Source organism: Petromyzon marinus, chromosome 61 (genome assembly GCF_048934315.1).
Source record: "Petromyzon marinus isolate PM22_M1 ecotype Great Lakes invasive population chromosome 61, UKy_Petmar_22M1.pri1.0, whole genome shotgun sequence".
NCBI classification, from domain to species: Eukaryota; Metazoa; Chordata; class Hyperoartia; order Petromyzontiformes; family Petromyzontidae; genus Petromyzon; species Petromyzon marinus.
Window position 1 is genome coordinate 5,651,243 of NC_133727.1, and position 22,567 is coordinate 5,673,809.

The 22,567-nt window shown below is 52.9% G+C and overlaps 1 protein-coding gene across 1 annotated transcript in view; it reads right to left on the bottom strand.

The window, feature by feature from the left end:
- TDRD3 (tudor domain containing 3) overlaps nt 1-22,567 on the bottom strand; it is a 319,274-nt gene that overhangs the window by 257,367 nt on the left and 39,340 nt on the right. Inside the window, exons 5-6 of the mRNA XM_076053389.1 lie at nt 17,294-17,454; nt 2,318-2,459 (exon numbers count right to left, since the gene is read on the bottom strand). Of these exons, the coding sequence (XP_075909504.1) occupies nt 2,318-2,459; nt 17,294-17,454 (303 nt within the window). The remainder of the gene's footprint in view (nt 1-2,317; nt 2,460-17,293; nt 17,455-22,567) is intronic.

The following is a 22,567-nucleotide window of genomic DNA, read 5'->3' on the forward strand; positions in this document are numbered from 1 at the left end:
CCTCCCCCCTAAAATACAAAAGTCTATTATTATAATTTTTGCATTGTGTACAGTCTGGAGGCTACCCACATGCCAAATGTCAAGTTTGTTGCATGTCGGGAAGTATGGTAAACATTTCGAACACACATTCACAAATTTCCCTTTTTTATATATATGCAGATTGGTGGGGAGTGATATTTGAACCAGTCCTCGGCAACTCTAACGTCGGACACCTCCCGCGACCGACGCAGTTACAGCGAGGACTTAGTCCAGCAGCAGAACGAGAAGGGACCGTGCATTCTGATTATTATGTTACGGCCATAGGGTGTGAAGTCACTATTTAACGGCCATATATTTCATAATCATCATCAACTACCATTACCATAATTGTGCTATCATCGTCATCGTTCATTGCATACAGTATGATTATAAACAGTCAGCTTTGCGTGGCTGGCTACGTACGGTGGCATACGTACACCGAGCCGGAACGCGCGGAGTTGGCAGTTCAATTCTCTGAGAGGCCCCCAGAATTCATCAAAGTGCCACGCTTCGGAACGCAGAACATGGATCAATTCCCGGCAGCAAACAGAAACGGGCTGACTCTGTACCGCTGGCAATTGAAGCAACGCCGGGGCTTCCAATACTGCTCTCCTGTTGTTGTTGGGGGGACATTAACATAATTGTTTTATGCATTACCTCAATGTTCTCCCGAGAACAGAAACCAAAGCAGACGCTGTGAAAGCATCCGCGTGAAAAAGGTCACTGCGTGTATCAAATAATAAATAAAAAAAACCGGCCATCTCAAACAAAAAAAATAAAATCGCTTGATTACAGAGAAAAAACAAACGTAAATGGGAACACAATCAGCCCGCGACGTGAATTTTACGCCGTTTTGCCGTACAGCGGATGTCCAGCGGAGGGAACGGCTGCTGCGAGGGACACGTGGGGCATGGTCACCACCAACCCCCCGGGGCCGCTCACGGAGGATGAGAGCACTGCACTTCGACTTGAGCTACGCTTTCCCTGGCGGCCCGTGCTCAAAATGAACTAAACCGTTTTTATCATATTCTTGGTTCTTTCGGGTAAAGTCACGTAGAAGGGTTTTTTTTTATGTATTATTATATTCGCCAAGCAAAGGCTCGCCGTGCTATTAGCTCTTTGTCACAGGCGAGACTGGCCACACGCGATAGCTCATCGTCGTGGCTGATACCCGATATTAGGGAATTTATATTCGGAGCCAAATCATCGAGTGCACTGTCGCTATGAACCTGGCCACCCGAGTTAGATTCCTGGCCACGGCTAACATGAGTGGCAAGCGGTATTCGATGGATTCCTGGGTCCAAACCTACCTTACAACCTTCGCCAACCCACACTTAGCAGTGGCAAACAAACACCGTGATGACATTCACTGAAACCATTTTTACTTTTTTTTATTTTAGCAGGTAAGGCCCACTGAGCTGTACAGCTCTTTTTCAGAATCGACGCGGCCACACATGATAGCTCAACGAAGTGGCTCATCATCATCATCACCACGTGGAAATGTACAGCAGCCAAATACTCTAAACGCGTTGTGACGTTGATTCTAATTGTGGAGTGGAAAACCCGGACGTCCCGGAGAAAAATCCACGCGACCACGGTGAGAGAAAGACACGCAGACTCCAAATATACAGCAGCAGCAGGCGTCAAGGTCGGGATCGAACCCACGGCCTCCTGTGTACCAGGCGGGGTAGTTAACATCTCACCAACGTGCAGACGAGATTTGAGCCTTGAAGCTGAGCAGTGGGCTCAAGTGCACCAGGATGCCCTGGATATTAAGGCCTCACGTGGCATGTGGTCACGTGGATTTCTCCCCGGGTCCTGCGGTGCATTTTTCGTCCGCATGTAGAATCGACGTCACGCGTTCAGAGCATTTGCCTGCGACAGATTTCCACGTGATGATGATAAGCCACTTTGTTGGGCTGTCAGTTGTGCTCGCGCCGGGTGGCTTCTGTTAAAGGGGTTCCATAGCTGCCTGGTGGGGCCTTACCTGGTCAAATAAAACATAGTTGAATAGAATTTCGATTTAAAGCTTTCGTGACTGCAATGATTCATCTTCTTTGGTTCTTTCGGTAAAGTCACGTAGAATGAGAATAAAATAATAAATTGATAAAATAAAATAACACAATAATATTCTCACGACGTTTCGGCCACAACACAAGCGGCCTTCATCAGGTGAAGGGACGAGACTGTCTGGTAGGACAGCGCTGGAGTGGCTTTGGAGTGACTTTACCGAAAGAACCAAAGAAGATAGTTGAATAGCTTAGCGGTAAGAGGCAGGGGTGGTGGGGGGGGACCTCACCTGCTGGAGCTGCCACTTCTCCACCAGGTGCTCGACGACCCCCCCCAGCAGGCGGACGTTGGACTCTTCCAGCAGCATGAAGCCATTGACGACCTGGATCGAACCATTGAGGCACACCTTGCTCCCCGGGGGTGTATTCAGCCTGCAGGGACGGTGAGGGGTGGAGGGGGGGGTGGGACACACAGCAGGGCAAGGCTGAGGCGTGTTGGGTGAACGAGGCACGGGACGCGGGGCAGTGGGGGAAGGAAATACGAGGTGGTGTAAGGGTTCCACCAAGCACGAAAGACAGAGATCCCCTACTCAGCCTTCAACAAACTTGGTGAGCGAGCAAGCAGCAGCAGCAACAACAACAACAACAACAACCGCCATTCGCCACTAAGTGACGGTGACGTCACTTAGTGGCGCTCGTGCAAGGGCTACGTGCGCTTTGAGGCCACGTGGAGTGTCGAAGGCTCTCTGCTGGCAGGAGATCACGGGGCAGACGCAGGTGGCCTGGGTTGACTGACTGAGGTGAATGGCTGATTGCACCACCTGTGACCCCTGCCGTGCCAACCTGCTGCGATTTAGCCGCCCGGCACTCAGCTAGCTGTTGTGAGAACAAAGACAAAGATCCCCCGCATAGCCTGTGACAGACTGTTGGGGCAAGGGCTGTTAGCGAGCAGCACCAATGAAGGTCGGCACGGCGCACGAGGAGGTGGGCGGCCAGCATCACGCCCGACCGCCTTTGTCTCCCCTATTGCCGATGTTTTTACACACCGCACACAGGTACTCATTTGAGGCTGAGTAAACCTACGCGGTGCCGTGGTAAACATCGATTCTAGGGGAGACAAAGGTGGCCGGGCGCGATGCTGGCCACCCGGCCCCTCGTGTGCCGTGCCCGGCCTTAATAGGCGCTGCTCGCTAACAGCACTTGCCCCGACAGTCTGCTAAGGCTACACGGGGGAATATCTGCCTGTATCTGCACGAGAAAAATAAAATAAAAACTAACATTAAGAAAAGATTTTTTAAAAAAAGATTTTAAAATTATTTAAAAAGATCCCAGTGTTAGCCTGTGCCAGACTGTTGGGGCAAGCGCTGTTAGCGAGCAGCACCTGTTAAGGCCGGCACTGCGGCACACGAGGCGGTGGGGCGACCATCAGCACGCCCGGCCGCCTCCGTCTCCCCCCCCCCCCCCAATTGGTGATGTTCACCACACACCGCAGCGGGTTCTCGCTCGAGGCCGAGTCGACCTAGGGGCGGGCCCCGGGAACCGGTTCGGAAAAGCTCGACTGCTGTCGGTGGCCGGAGAGCGGGAATCGACCCCGGGTCGCCCGGGTTTCGCGGCGGCAGCTGCGCCCGCCGGCCGGCTCCCAAACTCCGGCGACGGACAAAGTCCATCCCCCGTTGGCCGGATCTGACCCCCCCCCACCTCTCCCCTCCCGTCACCTGGTCCGAGATTTGGCTTCATCACGGGCCAAACGGCGTGCCAAACGGCGGGCCGCGCTGCCGCCGGTCGACATCCGCTCCCGGTGCGGAACCAACGGGCGGCAGGCGACCAATTTGGCGAGAGGGACCCGGCAGTGGAGGTCGGGTGAAGCGGGTGGTGGTGGGGGGGGGGGGGGGCGGCGCGCGGATTTGGGGGGGGGTGGGGGGTGGGAGTCGAGAATAATGCGTAATAAAATTAACGCAATTACTACGTCCGAATTACATTCAGGCGGAACACGTGGCACTTCTTAAATCTCATTAACACTTAATCTGAATTAACCAAAAGGCAATAAACTAAAATATTTACATTGCATGACGCACCGACACGGTCCCGCATGGCTCAGCGAGGGGGATTTAAAGGGCGTCCAAGAAACAAAGCCGACACTCTTGTTACAATAAACACCGCCGCCAGTCCGCGCCGAGAGAAACCTAATTTTACCAACGACAACGGAAAAAAAACAATCAGGGTAATCCACTTTGCAAAACATGCCCGCCGTAAAAATTCGTGATCCGCACGACGCTATTTAAATTTTACCAAGTCAGGGACCATCAAGGTGTCGCTGCTCTCTTTCAGGAGCGACCGTGGCCACCAGAAATGATAGCTCGAGGTCGTGGCTCATCATCATCATCATCATGCTCACGTGGAAACGTCAAGCAGCAGCCGAAGACTCCAAACGCGTGACGCTCATTCTAACCGTGGAGGGGCAGAATCGGAAGGGCCCCGAGAAATATCCACGCGACCACGTGGAGAGAGAGAGAGAGAGCGAGAGAGAGACACGCAAACTCCAAATGTACAGCAGGTATCAGGGCCGGGATCAAACCGATGACTTCCTGTACACCAGGCGAGGTAGTTAACATCTCCTAGCCACCGCAGGGCCCCATAATGAAGTCACGCGCTGAAGCATTCGTGTTATTTTTTTTTCACGGCATAATTTTCTACCGAAATGTGGAGGGGAAAACCGGAGGACCCGGAGAAAAATCCACACGACCACAGGGGGAGAGAGAGAGAGACACGCAGACTCCAAATATACAGCAGCAGGCGTCAGGGTCGGGATCGAACCCAAGACCTCCTGCATACCTGGCGAGGTAGTTAACATCTCCTGGCCAAGGTGACGATGATGAGAAAAAGAGAAACGCAGACTCTAAATACACAGCAAGTGTCAGGGTCGGGATCTAACCAGCGACTTCATGTACGCCGGGCAAGGTTGTTAACATCTCCTAGCCACCGTGGAGCCCATAAACAAAACGAGCGCGTTCCTCCCAAAAAGCATTTGGTGGTCACCCACCAAAGTACTGACCAGGGCTCAAGGCCCCGCTTAGCTTCGCAGTTCCGGTGAGATTGGTCGCATTTTGGGCGCTTCGGCTGCCCGCACGCGCTGAAAACAAGAGCCAATAAAAAACTCTGTTCGGGCGACGTGCGTTTAACAACGATAAGACTCGGGCAAGACAGAGAGCCCCCTAGGGTCCAAACAGACTGACGGGGCCGAGTGCTGTTAGCGAGCGCCTATGAAGGCCGGCACGGCACATCGAGGGAGGCGAGTTATTGAGTCAATGCCTTGGGTCTCAATCCTCACCTCCTAGTGAGGGCACGGGGAGGTCACTCAAGCCAGGCAGGGCATCGCGTGAGACACCCACCACTCCCCCTTAGACGCGTCGGTGTGGAGTCGGGGCCCATTAAGCGCAAAAGAGCGAGTAAAACGGGATCGCTCTTTGCACAGTTTTTCTTTTCCCCGGCACGCACTTCGGGAGAGAAACATTTGAACGAATTCCCAAGTAGCGCACAAGCGGTGAGAAAGTTGAGTGTTGGAAAAGCTATATAACACGTGCAAACTATTCGCTCCTCAAACGCCATGCTCTTTCGTAGTTTTTAATTGGACAGAATTGGGCTGTGAATCGGCTCCGCAAAGTGCTGGCACCGCACGTTAAGCGGCTTAATCACACGGGCAAAGACAAAGATCCCCCGTGTAGCCCTGACACACGAGGGGGCGAGGTGGTTAGCACCGCGCCCGGCCGCCTTTGTCTCCCCCCGGTGGCAATGTTTTACACGCTGCACCAGGTACCCGTTTGAGGCCGAATCGACCGAGGAAACGGCCCCGGCACCGCTTCGGATAATTGTCACCGGTGTTGGCCGTGAGCGGGGACCGAACTCGGGTGGCCAGGTTTCGCAAGCGCAGCGCGTTAACCGCTGCGCGTCACACACACGCGGCTCGCGCATGCACAGACGCGTCCGATGCATAACCACGAAGGCACAGACAATACCCCCACTAATTGACTGACAGGCGACGGGGGGGGGGGGGGGGGTAGTGCGAACGCCAAGAGCCTGGTGGAGACGAAGGGGGACGGGCGTGGTGCTGGACACCCATCGACTCGTGACGTGCCGGCCTACATGGAGGTGCTCGCTGACAGCGCTTGCCCCGATAGTCTGTAAAGGCTACACGGTGAATGCTTTTTTTATTATTATTATTATCTTTTTGTAGTGCAGATACAGCCAAAGATTCCCCCGTGTAGCCTTAACAGACTGTAGGGGCAAGTTCTGTTAGCGAGCACAACCTATGAAGGCCGGGGAAAGGCACACGAGGGGGTGGGTGGCCAGCAATATGCCTGGCCGCATGTCTGTTTGGGCGACAGGGGCAGTTCTAGATTTGAAGCTTTCGTGACTGCAAGGATCCGTACTCTTTGGTTCTACTCGGCAAAGTCACGTAGGTAAAGATAAAATAACAAAAAAATCACGCAGTGGTCAACGCGCCGCACCGCAGGCACGGCCACACCGAGTTCGAATCCCGAACATGGCCAACGCCAGCGACGAATATCCTGTGGGGATCTTTGTCCTTGGCGCTGCGTATCTGTCAGACGCCCACAACAACTGGCATGCCGTGGTGGTGGCCACCCATCCAAGTGCCCGGCACCGGGCTCAACACAGCTCAGCTTCAAAGAACAAATTTGACCTCAGGATCTTCGCTCATTTACCAGCTTCACATTCCCTATTGCCGTACAAAAACCGGAGGAAGGGCCTTTTGCTACTGATGCCCCCAGGGTCTGGAATGCTATTGCCAATAAACTGCAACTTGAATCGCTACCTATGAGATCTTCGCTCAAAACTGCTCTAGAGGAGTTGTACACCCCCTAGCTGCCACTGCTATTCAGTGGCCTAAAATATGGCTCTAGATTTTGGTGTTATAATTTATTTACGTAGTTTATTGTTAAAAAATTCGGTCACAGTCCCTATGATCACTGTTACATTGCATTTATGGCTTTTATTTTGGTGATTTCGAAAACTTTTTTTTGGCCATGTTTTTGTTTATTGTAGTACGGAGTTAGACTGATGGCCTTAATCTTAGTTGTCTTGTGGTTGTTGTTGTTGTTTGACTTGCATCCTCCAGGGATTTTTGCACACAGCGTTGGTGTACGGTGCAATTTCAGGAATATTTTGAATGTTTTTTTCCTGGATTTTCTGTTTGCACAGTCACACATAATCACTTTAAGATCTTTTCTTGTTCATGTTTTTTGTTTGTTGAGGTTGCACCCGATTCAAGAGCCGAATGGCTCACAGGGCTATACCAACATAAATAAACTATGAAACTATGAAACTAAGCTTCGCGGTTTCGGTGAGATTGGAGGCATTTTCGGGGGGCAATTCGGCTGGCACGCAAATTAAAAACAGTGGCCATAAAAAAAACACCGTTCGGGAGACCGTGGCAAGACGAAGGAAAAAGAACCCCCCCCCCCCCGCCTATAGACTAAACAACAGACTCTTGTCGCAAGAGCTGTTAGCGAGCAGCACCTATGAAGGCCGGCACGGCACACGAGGGGGTGGGTGGCCAACAACACCACGCCCCCCGGCCGCCTTTGCACAAACTCCACCGCACCAGGTACTCATTTGAGGCCGAGTCAACCTAGGGGGAGGGATGCCCAGGGCCAGTTCGTAGCAGCATCCACCACCCCCACCCACACGCACCACACACACAAACTCTCGGTACGAGATGGGGAACACTTCGACACTTCCAACGCCGCCGCAAGTGATAAGGAGCGAGGGTGCGCGCAATAAGAAATGTTAGAAAATCTTCACTTTCCGAACGCCTCCGCCATTTCCCAAAGCCACCGAGAACCACGATATAACTTCTTAAGTGGCTCTTAAACATATTAATAGTGGGCAAAATAATCACGTTCCTAAATTCTCACATTTCACACCCCCAGCTACCTAAACCTGACATTTTATGAGAAAATGCAATTTAAATCGTATTAGCACGCGGCTGCATATCCTTTGCACGTGCGCTTTATATTTGACCTAAAATGCAATTAGCGCCTTTCCGAACTCATCAAAGGCGTGCGTGCGCGTGTGCGTGCGTGTTGGTGCACGTGGAAATGCATGCATCAGACAAATACTCCAATGGGCGAGCGGTTAGCTCCCGAACCCGGCGGCCCGGGTTCGATTCGCGCTTACGGCCAACACCGGTGACGATCATCTGAACCCGGTCCTAGGCCTCCCCTAGGTCGACTCGGCCTCAAATGAGTACCCGGTGCGGTGTGTAAACATCGCCACTGGGGAGACAAAGGCGGCCGGGCGTGGTGTTGGCCACCGACTCAGCCCGTGCACCGTGCCGGCCTTCATAGGTGCTCGCGAACAGCACTCGCCCCGACAGCCTGTGAAGGCGACACGGGGGATCTTTGTCTTTGTTAATGTGGGTATAGTTAGAACGTGATCAGTTCTAACTATGTTTATTTTACCTGGTAAGGCCCACTTGGTGTGTGCCTCGCTCTGTGTGTCTTTGTGTGTGTCTCTCTCTCTGCATGTGTGTCTCTGTCTGTGCGCGTGTCTCCGTGTCTGTGTTTTGTCTCTCTCTCTCTCTCAAATTTAGCAATCTTTGTAAGAACGTCAATCAACCAGGTGGGGTGTTGACTGTTGTGTTAGCTGACTCTCTATGCTGTATTGCATTGTATTTCCAAGTTTACCGTGATTGTTTTTTATTTCATTCTTACCTGATGATGGTTGCTTGTGTTGCAATCGAAACGTCGTATTCTATAATTATCATTTAATTAGATTTTCCTCGCGACTTTACCGAAATAACCAAAGAGTATGTAGATAGCTCTTTGTCACAAGCGACCTGGGCACAACGAAGTGGCTCATCATGATCACGTGGAAATTTACTCTAAACGTACATTCCTAAAAGTGGAGGCAAAAACCGGAGGTCCCGAGGAAAATGCCACGTGGCCACGGAAACACGCAAACTCCAAAAATATAGAGCAGGTGTCAGGGTCGCGATCGAACCCGCGACCTCCTGTATACCAGGCGAGGTAGTTAACATCTCCTAGCCACCATGATGATGAGAGAGAGAGACACGCAAACTCCAAAAATATACAGCAGGCGTCAGGGTCGCGATCGAACCCACGACCTCCTGTATACCAGGCGAGGTAGTTAACATCTCCTAGCCACCGTGATGATAAGAGAGAGAGAGAGACACGCAAACTACCAATATACAGCAGGCGTCAGGGTCGCGATCGAACCCACGACCTCCTGAATACCAGGCGAGGTAGTTAACATCTCCTAGCCACCACTGTTGCAGCTCTCTTTCAGGAGCGACCCTGGCCACCAGTTCGACGTCGTGGCTCATCATCATCGTCATCATGATCGCGTGGAAACGTCAAGCAGCAGCCGAAGACTCCAAACGCGTGACATTCATTCTAACCGTGGAGGGGCAGAATCGGAAGGACCCCGAGAAAAATCCACGCGACCACGTGGAGAGAGAGAGAGAGAGCGAGAGAGACACGCAAACTCAAAATATACAGCAGGCATCAGGGCCGGGATCAAACCAATAACTTCCTGTGCACCAGGCGAGGTAGTTAACATCTCCTAGCCCACCGCAGGGCCCCATAAGGAATTCACGCGCTGAAGCATTCGAGTTATTTTTTTTTTCACGGCATAATTTTCTACTGCCACGCTCGTCAAACCAGCAAAGCCTCTCCGAGCCTAAAGACGATTTTTACGGGAAGGCTCTGCCAAGTTTCCCCATTGACAGCTGGCGGTATTGTCGCCAATTGAGTAATTTGCAGGCATTTATTTTTCAGCATTGAGATGCTTGTTTGGCCAATACAACACTGCTGTATTGTGCGGTTGTTTAACCAGCTAGGGGAGAAAATTCCGGGGGGGGGGGGGGGTGGGGTAAAAACGGAGGAAATCCATGCAGAAGTGGGGGATAAACATCCAAACTCCACTCACTCACACTCGCTCGCTCTCTACAGAACTGGGAGGAGAACCCCCAAACTCCACGTGGAAAGACGCCCGAGGCAGGAATCGAACCCAGGCCCCTTCCAGCCGCGAGGCAGCAAGTTGTTAACACTGCGCCACGGTGAAGCCCCATCGTTTGAACCGAGGATCTTGGCAGTGCCGAGTCCTCTGAAATCGCCAAAACGTTAGCCCTAGGAACCAAGTCGGCCCCAAGCGCATTCATATTCTGACGCAGCCAGCCACTATGGAGTAGGGCCCGCCGCGGTGGCGAGATGTTAACTCCCTCGCCCGGTATGCTCCCTCGCTGATCTCGTCAAGGGGCATAAACCATCACACAAACTCCGGTCATACCCCCGCGGCAGTAGCGGCAGCATCAGCGGCCTTTGGCTCGAGCCTTCGAACAAAGACGGTGGGGTCACCGCACCGTCGCGCGGCGCTTTCAGATGCGCTTCCGTGGCCGTCTGGAACGCCTCTTCCTTCCCGATATTAGAAAGCCAATGGAGCCGTGCACTTTTAAATCATCATCTAGATTGAAAACTAATTTCTCTAAGAGCTGCCTTATGTGTTTAGTTCGCTGTCCTTCCCCCGCACATCCGATCAGCACGGTTGGCTACGTAACGTAGCGTAGCCAACCTTCAATGCATGCGTTCTTGAAGCTTCCATGTTTTCTCTCCCCGCGGTCGCACTGATTTTTCCCCGGGTCCTCCCGTTGTTTTCCCTCCGCATTTAGAATCAACATCACGCGTTCAGGACACGTGGCTGTATATAAATGTTCACGTGATGATGATGATGATATCAGCCACTGCGATGAGCTATAATTGTGCGGAAAAGGTCGCTTCTGAAAAAGAGCTACACAGCTAGCTCAGTGGGCCTTTACTTGGAAACATTCAAGCAGCTTATAGTTTGAAAGTTTAGTTTCCTGCTCTGCCATTTTATCAACGTCGCAAGCGCTGGTGCTAGTGCCTGTGTGTGTTGCGCACATCACGTGCAGTTGCCTGGAAAGTTACATTTGTAGATTGGCAGGGCAGGAACAAAAAGTGTAATTTGTTTGTTGTGCATTTCCACGTACAAAATCGTCAAAGTGAAATGTTCATTCACCTCCCCGTCTATCATTAACAGCCGCGGAATAATTCAAAGCTACCCAATTTTGAACAGACCGCCACTGAGAACGCTCAAACGGGCGGAGTTTTTCTGGCCTGGGATATTAACCGCGGATAAATGTACTCTGAACGTGGCGCTGTTAAATGTACTCTGAACGTAGTGCGGTTAAATGTACTCTGAACGTAGCGCGGTTAAATGTACTCTGAACATACCGTGGTTAAATGTACTCCGAACGTAGCACGGTTAAATGTACTCCGAACGTAGCGTGGTTAAATGTACTCTGAACGTAGCGTGGTTAAATGTACTCTGAACGTAGCGTGGTTAAATGTACTCTGAACGTAGCGTGGTTAAATGTACTCTGAACGTAGTGCGGTTAAATGTACTCTGAACGTAGTGCGGTTAAATGTACTCTGAACGTAGTGCGGTTAAATGTACTCCGAACGTAGTGCGGTTAAATGTACTCTGAACGTAGTGCGGTTAAATGTACTCCGAACGTAGTGCGGTTAAATGTACCGTTGTGATTTGCTTCTGCTGGACAATTTCCCCCCCCCCCCCAAAAAAAAAAAATACCCCGCTCTCTCGACTCCGGCGAACGCTCAAATTCATTACTTCAGGACCTCCCCACCCCCCACCCCAACTCCCCCCAATCTTACACAAATACGATAGGCTTCGGGAATCCAACCTCGGAGGATTTAAACTCGTGAGCTGGGATGCGGTGGAGCGGGTGGGGGGGGGGTGAGGGGTGAGGGGTGAGGGTCGAGGGAGGCGGTAAGGAGGTTCTTTGCAGTCACCCGCCTCCGTCCCATCTAAATGCATGAGCGACTTAGGGAGGGGCTCGAATACGAGCAGGCCGTGGCGGTCCCTCGGCAGAAATCCGATGGGGACGCGTGGGGAGCGCCGAACACGCGCGCTCGCTCGCTCGCTCGCTCTCTCTCTCGCGGTCGCCGGCGGAGCACGGCGGAGCCGGGGGGGTGAGGGGAGGGCTGGCGGCTCAGCCAGCCACCGCCGGACGAACACGGCGGGCATTGCTAGCCGCCTGGGCCGTCAATCAAACCCGAAGCCACTTGGGCAAGCGTCTCAGGATCAGCACCCGGCTCCGCGGACCCGCCGCCGTCCCCACCGGCGCGCCTGTCGGCACGACCTCTGCGACTCGACGCGGCGTTGCTGGGCACCGAGGGCACCACGGGGAGGCACCGCCGTGTCGGCATCGCCGCCGCGCTAAGACGAATCTCACGTGCCCCGCGGCCGCCCGCCTAAACAAAATTCCCGTCGCCCCCGCACGGCTCAAGGGGGGGTTTTTCTTTGCGATTGCTTCACATTTATCCGCCTGGTATGCAGGAGGTCGTGGGTTCGATCACGACCCTGACTGCTGCTGTATATTTAGGAGTCTGCGTGTCTCTCTCTCTCTCTCTCATCATCATCACGGTGGCTAGGTGATGTTAACTACCTCGCCTGGTGTGCAGGAGGTCGTGGGTTCGATCACGATCCTGACTGCTGCTGTATATTTAGGAGTCTGCGTGTCTCTCTCTCTCTCTCATCATCATCGCGGTGGCTAGGTGATGTTAACTACCTCGCCTGGTATGCAGGAGGTCGTGGGTTCGATCACGACCCTGACTGCTGCTGTATATTTAGGAGTCTGCGTGTCTCTCTCTTTCTCTCTCATCATCATCACGGTGGCTAGGTGATGTTAACTACCTCGCCTGGTATGCAGGAGGTACATAGCTGAGTGGGCCTTACCTGGTCAAAAAACTTTTTAAAAATGTTTTTATTTTATATAAATGTCCATGCCACTTTAATGAGCTATCATTTGTGGACAGGTCGCTTCTGAAGAAGAGCTACGTAGTTCAGTGGGCCTTACCTTGTCAAAAAACTAAGGAATAAAAAACATTTATAAATGTCCACGCCACTTTAATGAGCTATCATTTGTGGATAAGTGGCTTCTGGAGAAGAGTTACGTAGCTCAGTGCGCCTTACCAGGTCAAAAAAATATATATATTTTAATATATTTTTTTTAGAAATGTCCACGCCACTTTAATGAGCTATCATTTGTGAACAGGTCGCTTAAGAGCTACGTATCTCAGTGGGTTTCACCTGTTAAAAAATTCTAATAATATTGAACAAAAATGTACTCCAGTTGCACATCAGAGATTTTTTTTTATTTCCGTTTGTTCATCATCGAGTGCCCGAGTATTTGCATCATCACCATCATCATCAGCAACTGCTGCTGCTACTGCTGCTGCTGCCACGGTTTGAGCAGCAGATATGGTTTAGTCCGTTGCATGCGTAGTCCATGAGCTTCACTTACCTGGTAAAAATTTGCAAAATGTCGTAGTTTTAATATCTCAGATTCCGCACCCCCCCCCCCGCCAACCCCACCCCCCCCCCCCGATCTGACCACGAGGACGGGACGAGCGGAATGCCACGCCAAGTGCGGCCGCGAACGTACGCGACAAGGCCGTGAATCGAGCATCCTCGGCGCGGCCCGCGGCCTCTCCGGCATCACGGCGGAGTTGAAGGGGTCCGAGGCCCCGGTAATGACGGGGGGGGGGTGGGGGTGGGGGGAGGGATCGAGCCAAGAGATCAACGCGTGAAGGATTAACAGCGCACCTTTGATAGGTGCGAGTAAATCACGCGGCGGACTTGCGGAGATTGTTTGGCTTACGACGGCCGCGGCACGAGCGGCTATGGATTTGGAGACGATAATCGCGGAGGCGGGGGTGAACACCTGAAGGTGCGTGTGTGCGTGTGTGTGCGTGTGTGTGTGCGTGTGCGCGTGCGTGTCTGCGGTAGTGTAGCGGTTAGCGCGCTGCGCTGCGCTATGAACCCGGCGACCCGGGTTCGATCACCGCTCACGGCCAACACCAGTGACGATTATCTGAACCGGTCCCGGGCCTCCTCTAGGTCGACTCGGCCTCAAATGAGTACCTGGTGCGGCGTGTAAAACATCGCCACTAGGGAGACAAAGGCGGTCGGGCGTGGTAGCTGGCCACCCACCCCCTCGTGTGCCGTGCCGGCCTTCATGTGTTCCCGCAAACAGCACTTGCCCCTACAGTCTGCCAAGGCTATACGAGAGGGGGGATCTTTGCCTTTGCATTGTGTGTGCGCGCACGCACGTGTGTGTGTGGACAAGGCAGCCGGGAGAAGTAAATTACTAACTCCGTGTGAAGACATTCGGTGCAGCGCATTAACCACTGGGCAAATTGACTACATCTACAGACACAATGGAGCATCATGGTGCACATATGAGCTTGCTTTGGTGGGTGGATGCGTGGGTGGGTGGGTGTGTGGGTGGGCGTGTGGGCGGCCGGGTGAGTGATTGTGTCGGTGAATGAATGAGTGAGAGAGCGAATGGTTGAGTGAGCGGAAGAATGAGTGAGTGGATGAATAGGTCAGTGGGAGAGTGAATGAGTGAGTCAGCGGATGAGTGGCTGAGTGAATGAGATCATGAGTCAATGAGTCAGCGGGTGGGATAGTTAGTGGCTGAGTGAGTGGGTGAGTGATTGAGTGAGTGAATGGGATCAGTGAGTGAATTACTGAGTGAGCGTGTGTTATAAGTGATCATCGTCTGCTATCGATCCCAAGTCAGTCAACCCATGGCACCTGGGTCTGTCCCGTGACCCTATGCCAGTGGGCCTTCAACACTTCACGTGGCCTCAAGGTGCACCTAGCCTGGTATAAGTGCCATGGTGACGTCACCACCAATTAGTGAGTGTGTGAGTGATTGAGTGACTAAGTTAACAGATCAGTGAGTGAGTTACAGAGCCGAGCAGTGTTGTTATAAGTGAGTGCGTAGAGTTGTTGCGAGTGTGTGCCTGAGTGAGTGGGCGAGTGGGTGAGTGGGTGAGTGAGTGGGTGAGTGACTAAGTCAGTGGGTGAGTGTGTATGTGAGTGAGTGTTTGAGTAATTGAGTTAGCAAGCATGTGTTGTGAGTGAGTGCGTGGAGTGTTTGCGAGTGGGTGAGTGAGTAGTAGTGAGTGTGTGAGTGAGCACGTGGAGCGATTACGAGCGAGTGGGTGGGAGTGTGAGTGGGGTGGGCGAGTGGGGTGAGCGAGTGGGGTGAGTGAGCGTGTGTTGTGAGTGAGTGCGTGAAGTGATTGCAAGTGGGTGAGTGAGTGGGGTGAGAGAGTGAGTGGAGTGAGAGAGTGGGTGAGTGAGTGGGGTGAGCGAGTGGGTGGGGTGAGTGAGTGGGGTGAGCGAGTCGGTGGGGTGAGTGAGTGGAATGAGAGAGTTGGTGAGTGAGTGGGGTGAGCGAGTGGAGTGAGCGAGTGGGTGAGTGGGGTGAGTGAGTGGAGTGAGCGAGTAGGTGAGCGAGTGAGTGAGTGAGTGGGGTGAGGGAGTGGGTGAGCGAGAGGGTGAGCGAGTGGGCGAGAGAGTGGGGTGAGCGAGTGGGTGAGTGATTGGGGTGAGCGAGTGGGTGGGGTGAGCGAATGGAGTGAGCGAGTGGGTGAGTGGGGTGAGCGAGTGGGTGAGTGAGTGGGGTGAGCGAGTGGGTGAGTGGGGTGAGCGAGTGTGTGAGTGTGTGGGCGAGTGAGTGGGGTGAGCGAGTGGGTGAGCAAGTGAGTGGGTGAGTGAGCGAGTGGGTGAGTGAGCGAGTGGGTGAGTGAGCGAGTGAGTGTGTGAGCTAGTTAGTGAGTGTGTGAGTGAGCGTGTGTTGTGAGAGCGGGGTGAGTGAGTGAGTGAGCGAGCGTGTGTTGTGAGAGAGTAGGTGAGCGAGTGGGTGAGCGAGTGGGCAAGTGGGTGAGTGAGTGGGCGAGTGGGTGAGTGAGTGGGGTGACCGAGTGAGTGAGTGAGCGAGTGGGCGAGCGAGTGGGCAAGTGAGTGGGGTGAGCAAGTGGGTGAGCGAGTGAGTGAGCGAGTGAGTGGGGTGAGCAAGTGTGTGAGTGAGTGAGTGAGTGAGCGAGTGGGTGAGCGAGTGACTGAGTGTGTGAGTGGGTGAGCGAGTGAGTGAGTGTGTGAGTGAGCGCGTGCTGCGAGAGAATGGGTGAGCGAGTGGGCGAGTGAGTGGGGCGAGCGAGTGGGTGAGCGAGCGAGTGAGTGGGCGAGTGAGTGGGGTGAAGCGAGTGGGTGAGCGAGTGTGTGAGTGTGTGAGTGAGCGCGTGTTGTGAGAGAGTGGGTGAGCGAGTGTGTGAGTGGGTGAGTGTGTGAGCGAGTGTGTGAGCGAGTGAGTGAGTGTGTGAGTGGGTGAGCGAGTGAGTGAGTGTGTGAGTGAGCGCGTGCTGCGAGAGAGTGGGTGAGCGAGTGGGCGAGCGAGTGGGCGAGTGAGTGGGGTGAGCGGGTGGGTGAGCGAGGGAGTGAGTGTGTGAGTGAGCGTGTGTTGTGAGAGAGTGGGTGAGCGAGTGGGCGAGTGAGTGGGGTGAGCGAGTGAGTGAGTGAATGAGTGAGTGTGTGAGTGAGTGGGTGAGTGTGTGAGCGAGCGAGTGGGCGAGTGAGTGGGTGAGCGAGCGAGTGAGTGTGTGAGCGAGCGAGTGGGTGAGCGAGTGAGTGAGCGAGCGAGTGAGTGTGTGAGTGAGCGTGTGTTGTGAGAGAGTGGGTGAGCGAGTGGGCGAGTGAGTGGGGTGAGCGAGTGAGTGAGTGAATGAGTGAGTGTGTGAGTGAGTGGGTGAGTGTGTGAGCGAGCGAGTGGGCGAGTGAGTGGGTGAGCGAGCGAGTGAGTGTGTGAGCGAGCGAGTGGGTGAGCGAGTGAGTGAGCGAGCGAGTGAGTGTGTGAGTGAGCGTGTGTTGTGAGAGGGTGGGTGAGTGAGTGGGGTGAGCGAGTGGGGTGAGCGAGTGGGTGAGCGAGTGAGTGAGTGAGCGAGCATGTGTTGTAAGAGAGTGGGTGAGCGAGCGAGTGAGTGAGTGAGCGAGTGAGTGTGTGAGTGAGCGAGTGAGTGTGTGAGTGAGTGAGTGTATGAGTGTGTGAGCGAGTGAGCGAGTGAGTGTGTGAGTGTGCGAGCGAGTGAGTGTGTGAGTGAGCGAGTGAGTGTGTGAGTGTGTGAGCGAGTGAGTGTGTGAGTGAGCGAGTGTGTGAGTGAGTGTGTGAGTGTGTGAGCGAGTGAGTGTGTGAGTGAGCGAGTGAGTGAGTGAGTGTGTGAGCGAGTGAGCGAGTGAGTGTGTGAGTGTGCGAGCGAGGGTGTGAGTGAGTGTGTGAGTGTGCGAGCGAGTGTGTGAGTGTGAGCGAGCGCGTGCTGCGAGCGAGTCCGTCCGCGTACCCGATCGCCGACAGCGCTCGGAACTCGATGGCGGGGCAGGTGATGTGCCCGTCCGTGAGCTGCAGGCGCAGCATGCGGGGGGCTCCCTGGCAGCTCTCCTGCTCCCGGGGGGCGGCGACGTTCCGCACCTTCACCACCTGCAGGACCAGCGGACCCTGCAGCTGCACACGCGTGACCAGACACGGTGTGAGTGGGGGGGGGGGAGGGGTTGAGGGGGGCGGCGAGGGTGACTGGAGGCCTTGCCCAAGGGCGTCAACAAGGACGTGACCACCGTCCCACGCCGCTTCGGCTGTAGGGGCACCCGCGGGTAGCAACGGGATGTTAACCACCTCGCCTGGCATACAGGGGGTCGTGGGTTAGATCCCGACTCTTGACGATGCCAGCTCTACGGTTTGCACGTTCCCTCTGTGACGTTTGCTGGATTAGGCCGGTGTCTGGACGATGAGGCCAGCGTCGTGTGGATGCATGGCCAGGGGATGGGTTACGCCAGCGAGTTCCCACCCGGTTAAACAAAATAAACTAAAACCAACGGCAGATATTTCCCAAGGTGACGACGAAGACGAGAAAAGTCACCGCTGTGAATTTCAAATCCCGGCCGGGGGCTTTTGGACTCGGCTGGCCATATCCCTCTGGGGAAGGTAACGATAAACACCGCACTTTGTGGAATTTAACAGCTGTCAACCTGAAGCCAAAGCTTGTCTCCAACCGCTGGAATGTGGAACGCACACCGGTCGACCGGGGGATGTCAATCGCGACGGAGAACCTCTGCCCCATCCCCAACGGCTCCATCGCTCTGTGTGCGCGCGCGCGGTGAGCGACGCTGCTTCCAACGGGACCCATTTCTCTCTCGGTTTATTTGGCCGTCATGAGCAGGGAGAGGAGCGGAAGCAAACCAAGAGGATAAACGGACAAGACAAGAGCGTCGGCCACATCCTAAACAACTACGCAGCACTTGCCTAGACGAGAGGTTAAGAGTTCATGTTCATGAGGTTATTTTGCTTAACCAGGTGAGACACGAAGAGACCAAGGGGAGCCTCATTTGCGAGAGCGACAGAGAATCAGTACAGGGACTTGACTAAACTTAGAGACTTGACTTCAATGCTTTTCGTGACAGAAGGAACTGATATTCTTTACGGGCTTTCGGTAAAGTCACGTAGATAGATTCAAAGAAAATAACAAAAATAGCGAACAAATCTACGACGTTGCCATCGAAACGTCGTAGCTTTTTTGCCATTGGAGTTATTTTTCCCCGAAAGGCCCAAGGGATGGAAACTACAGACTAATTTTTTTTGGTATTTTACCGGGTGAAGCCCCACCGAGCTATGTAGCTCTTTGTGAGAAGCGACCAGGCTGCAGCAGATTGCAGCCCAACGAGGTGGCTTATCGCGTGGAAAAAATCGGAGGACCGGGAGGGAAAAATCTCAGCGGCCATGGGGAGAGAGACACGCAAACTCCAAATATACAGAAGGTGTCGGAGGGTGTGGGGCGGCCGGCGCCACGCCCGGCCGCCTTTGTCTCCCCCGTGGCGATGTTTACTGCACACCGCACCAGGTACTCATTCGAGGCCGAGTCGACCTACAGGAGGCCCAGGACCGGTTCAGATATTCGTCACCGGTGTTGGCCCGTGATCTCGGGTGGCCGGATGCGTAGCGCAGCTAACCCGCCACACCGCCGCTCCCCACAATGACCGCACGCACGCACGCACCCACGCACACACACACACAGAGAAAAAAAATCCCAATGATACAATAACAGCAGCAATAACAACAACAAATTGCCACTGCATTCCCACGTGCGAGTGAGCTCCAGCCTTTGGATGGCTTACTCGGGGACTGTTGGGGCCAATCACCCACAGAGGTGAGACGGGTGCAATCCCATCAGCTGTGCAGGAGGTTCGTGGGCTCCATCCCGACCCTGACGCCTGCTGCATCTTTGCAGTTTGCGTGTCTCTCTCTCTCTCTTATAATCGTCACGGTGGCTAGGAGATGTTAACAGTCTCGCCTGGTATGCAGGAAGCTGTGGGTTCCATCCCGACCCTGACGCCTGCTGTATATTTGCAGTTTGTGTCTCTCTCTCTCTCTTATAATCGTCACGGTGGCTAGGAGATGTTAACTACCTCGCCTGGTATGCAGGAGCACGTGGGTTCTCGATCCCGATCCCTGCTGTATATTTGGAGTTTGCGTGTCTCTCTCTCTCTCTCTTCCTGTGGCCCCGTGGATTTTTCTCCGGGTGCTCCGGTTTTTCCCTCCACGTGCGTCTAGAGCAGCGTGGTCCTTAACCTTTATTGCAGCCTTGCACCCCTTTGGTTGTCAATCGTTAAACAATTTCTTACGCCAATAAATACACGTGGGTTTGATGGAACAAGGTAGTTGTGTCTTCTTTGGTTCTTTCGGTAAAGACACCACGTAGATTGAGAATAAAATAATAAAATAACCCAATAAAATTCTCACGACGTTTCGGCCACAACGCAAGCGGCCGTCTTCAGGTGAAAAGTACAGACCTGTCGGGACGACAGAGCTTCAATGAACAGAGAGCTTCAATACAATCAATCAATACAATCAATCAATGAACAGAGAGCTTCAATACAGACCTGTCGGGACGACAGGTCTGTATTGAAGCTCTGTCGTCCCGACAGGTCTGTACCTTTCACCTGAAGACGGCCGCTTGCGTTGTGGCCGAAACGTCGTGAGAATTTTATTGTGTTATTTTATTACTTTATTCCCATTCTACGTGACCTTACCGAAAGAACCAAAGAAGATGAATCCTTGCAGTCACGAAAGCTTTCAATCGAAAAGTAGTTGCACTCACGTGGCCTGTGCTTAATTTGTGCTTCGATGATGTGCCTTCTAAAAAAATCTGAACACGTGTCGCATCCCCCAGAAAGGGCATCTCTCACCAGTAGGGCGTAGCGTGATGCACCCCCAGGTGAAGAACCACAGTTTTAGAGCATTCGGCTGCCACAAATGTCCACGTGATCATAAGCCGCTCCGTTGAGCTGTCAATTGCTGTGGCCAGGTCGCTTGTGACAAAAAGAGCAACTTTATAGTAGCTCAAGATGGGCCTTACCCGGTAAAATAAAATAAAATCACTATTTTTCTAATAGTTTCAAGGGTATTTGGTGACGACCTCTTGGGTCACCTCCGAGCCCTCCCACAGCGTGACACCTGGAGGCTCTGCTGTCTGGGGATCTCAGTATCCTATTCTCCCTTTTTTTTGTATTCATCCCACCAGGGTAAGGCCCCACTGAGCTATGTAGCTCTTCTATAGAAGCGCCCTGGCCATCACACAAGCGATAGCCCCGAAAGGAAGCGGCTTATCGTCATCGCGTGGACATTCACGGCAGCCAGATAACTCCGAAAGGCCCGACGTCGACTCTAAATAGCGGAGGCGGGAGAGAAAGAAAAAAACAGAGGATCCGGAGAAATAAGCACGCGACCACACGGAGACAGAAAGACAGTCGCGCAAACTCCAAATGTGCAACAAGCGGTCTGGGTCGGGATCAGGATCGAACCCACGACCTCCTGCCGACAAGGCGAGGTAGAGTCACGAAGAATGAGAATAAAATAATAAATTGATAAAATAAAATAACACAATAAAATTCTCACGACGTTTCGGCCACAACACAAGCGGCCTTCATCAGGTGAAGGGACGAGACTGTCTGGTAGGACAGCGCTGTCCTCCAGCGCTGTGTTGTGGCCGAAACGTCGTGAGAATATTATTGTGTTATTTTATTTTTCGATTTAAAGCTTTCGTGACTGCAATGATTCATCTTCTTTGGTTCTTTCGGTAAAGTCACGTAGAATGAGAATAAAATAATAAATTGATAAAATAAAATAACACAATAATATTCTCACGACGTTTCAGCCACAACACAAGCGGCCTTCATCAGGTCCTACCAGACAGTCTCGTCCCTTCACCTGATGAAGGCCGCTTCTTGTGTTGTGGCCGAAACGTCGTGAGAATATTATTGTGTTATTTTATTTTATCAATTTATTATTTTATTCTCATTCTACGTGGTGGTGACTTTACCGAAAGAACCAAAGAAGATGAATCCTTGCAGTCACGAAAGCTTTACATCGAAATTTAAGGCGAGGTAGGTGACACCCCCAGAGTATATGGACGGTGTGGTACCCCAGCGCCTCCCTTCCAATAGCTGGGATATAATGTTGCAACAACTAAATAAGTATGAATCAACCCGAGCCTCTAAAACTACTTTCCCACACTGCCAGCGCCACAGGCAGAAATTACCCAATTTCGAGAGGGTTTAATTGCGCATAGGAATTATTTGCACGTAAAACTGGATTAGGCGCATCAATACCTGTACCGGTATTTAATGAGTTGGTACCTTTGCCTATGATGTTACTCTGGAATACTTAAGGTCAACAAGACAATTTCATTCGTATTCTTACTATTTTTTTTTCCAACAGACCGCATCCTGAGATTCATTGTTGGCAACATTAATTTTCTGAGAGAGGTAAGCATGAGGCAAAATTAAATGAGCGCTGTGTCCGTTGGCTTCAGCGGAATTGTGAAATGTGGAACTGCGATTTTTTGGGAAATGCAGCCGGGCTGAAAAACGGCGTAGTGCTTCACGCAGGCAGACAGACTCGCTTACACGCACACACGAGTGCACTCACACACAGACACTCACGTACACACTCACACACAGACACTCACGTACACACTCACACACACACGCGCGCACACACGCTCATAGTCACGCACACACTCATGCACACACTCACACACACACTTTGACGCTCAATAACACACTCTCACGCTCACACACATAAACTCACACGTGCACACACACTCTCACACACACACACACACGCTCACACACACAAACTCACACGCGCACACACACACGCGCACACACACACACTCACGTACACACTCACACACACACACACGCGCGCACACACGCTCACAGACATGCACACACGCCCACACACGCTCACACACACAAACTCACACGCGCACACACACACGCGCACACACACACACGCGCACACACACACACACACTCACGTACACACTCACACACACGCGCGCACACACGCCCATAGTCACGCACACACTCACGCACACACTCACACACACACTCTCACGTTCACACACACAAACTCACACGCGCACACACACTCTCACGCTCACACACACTCTCACGCTCACACACTCTCACACACACACACTCATACGCGCACACACACACTCATGTGCACACACACTCACACACACACGCACGCACTCACACACTCACGTGCGCACACA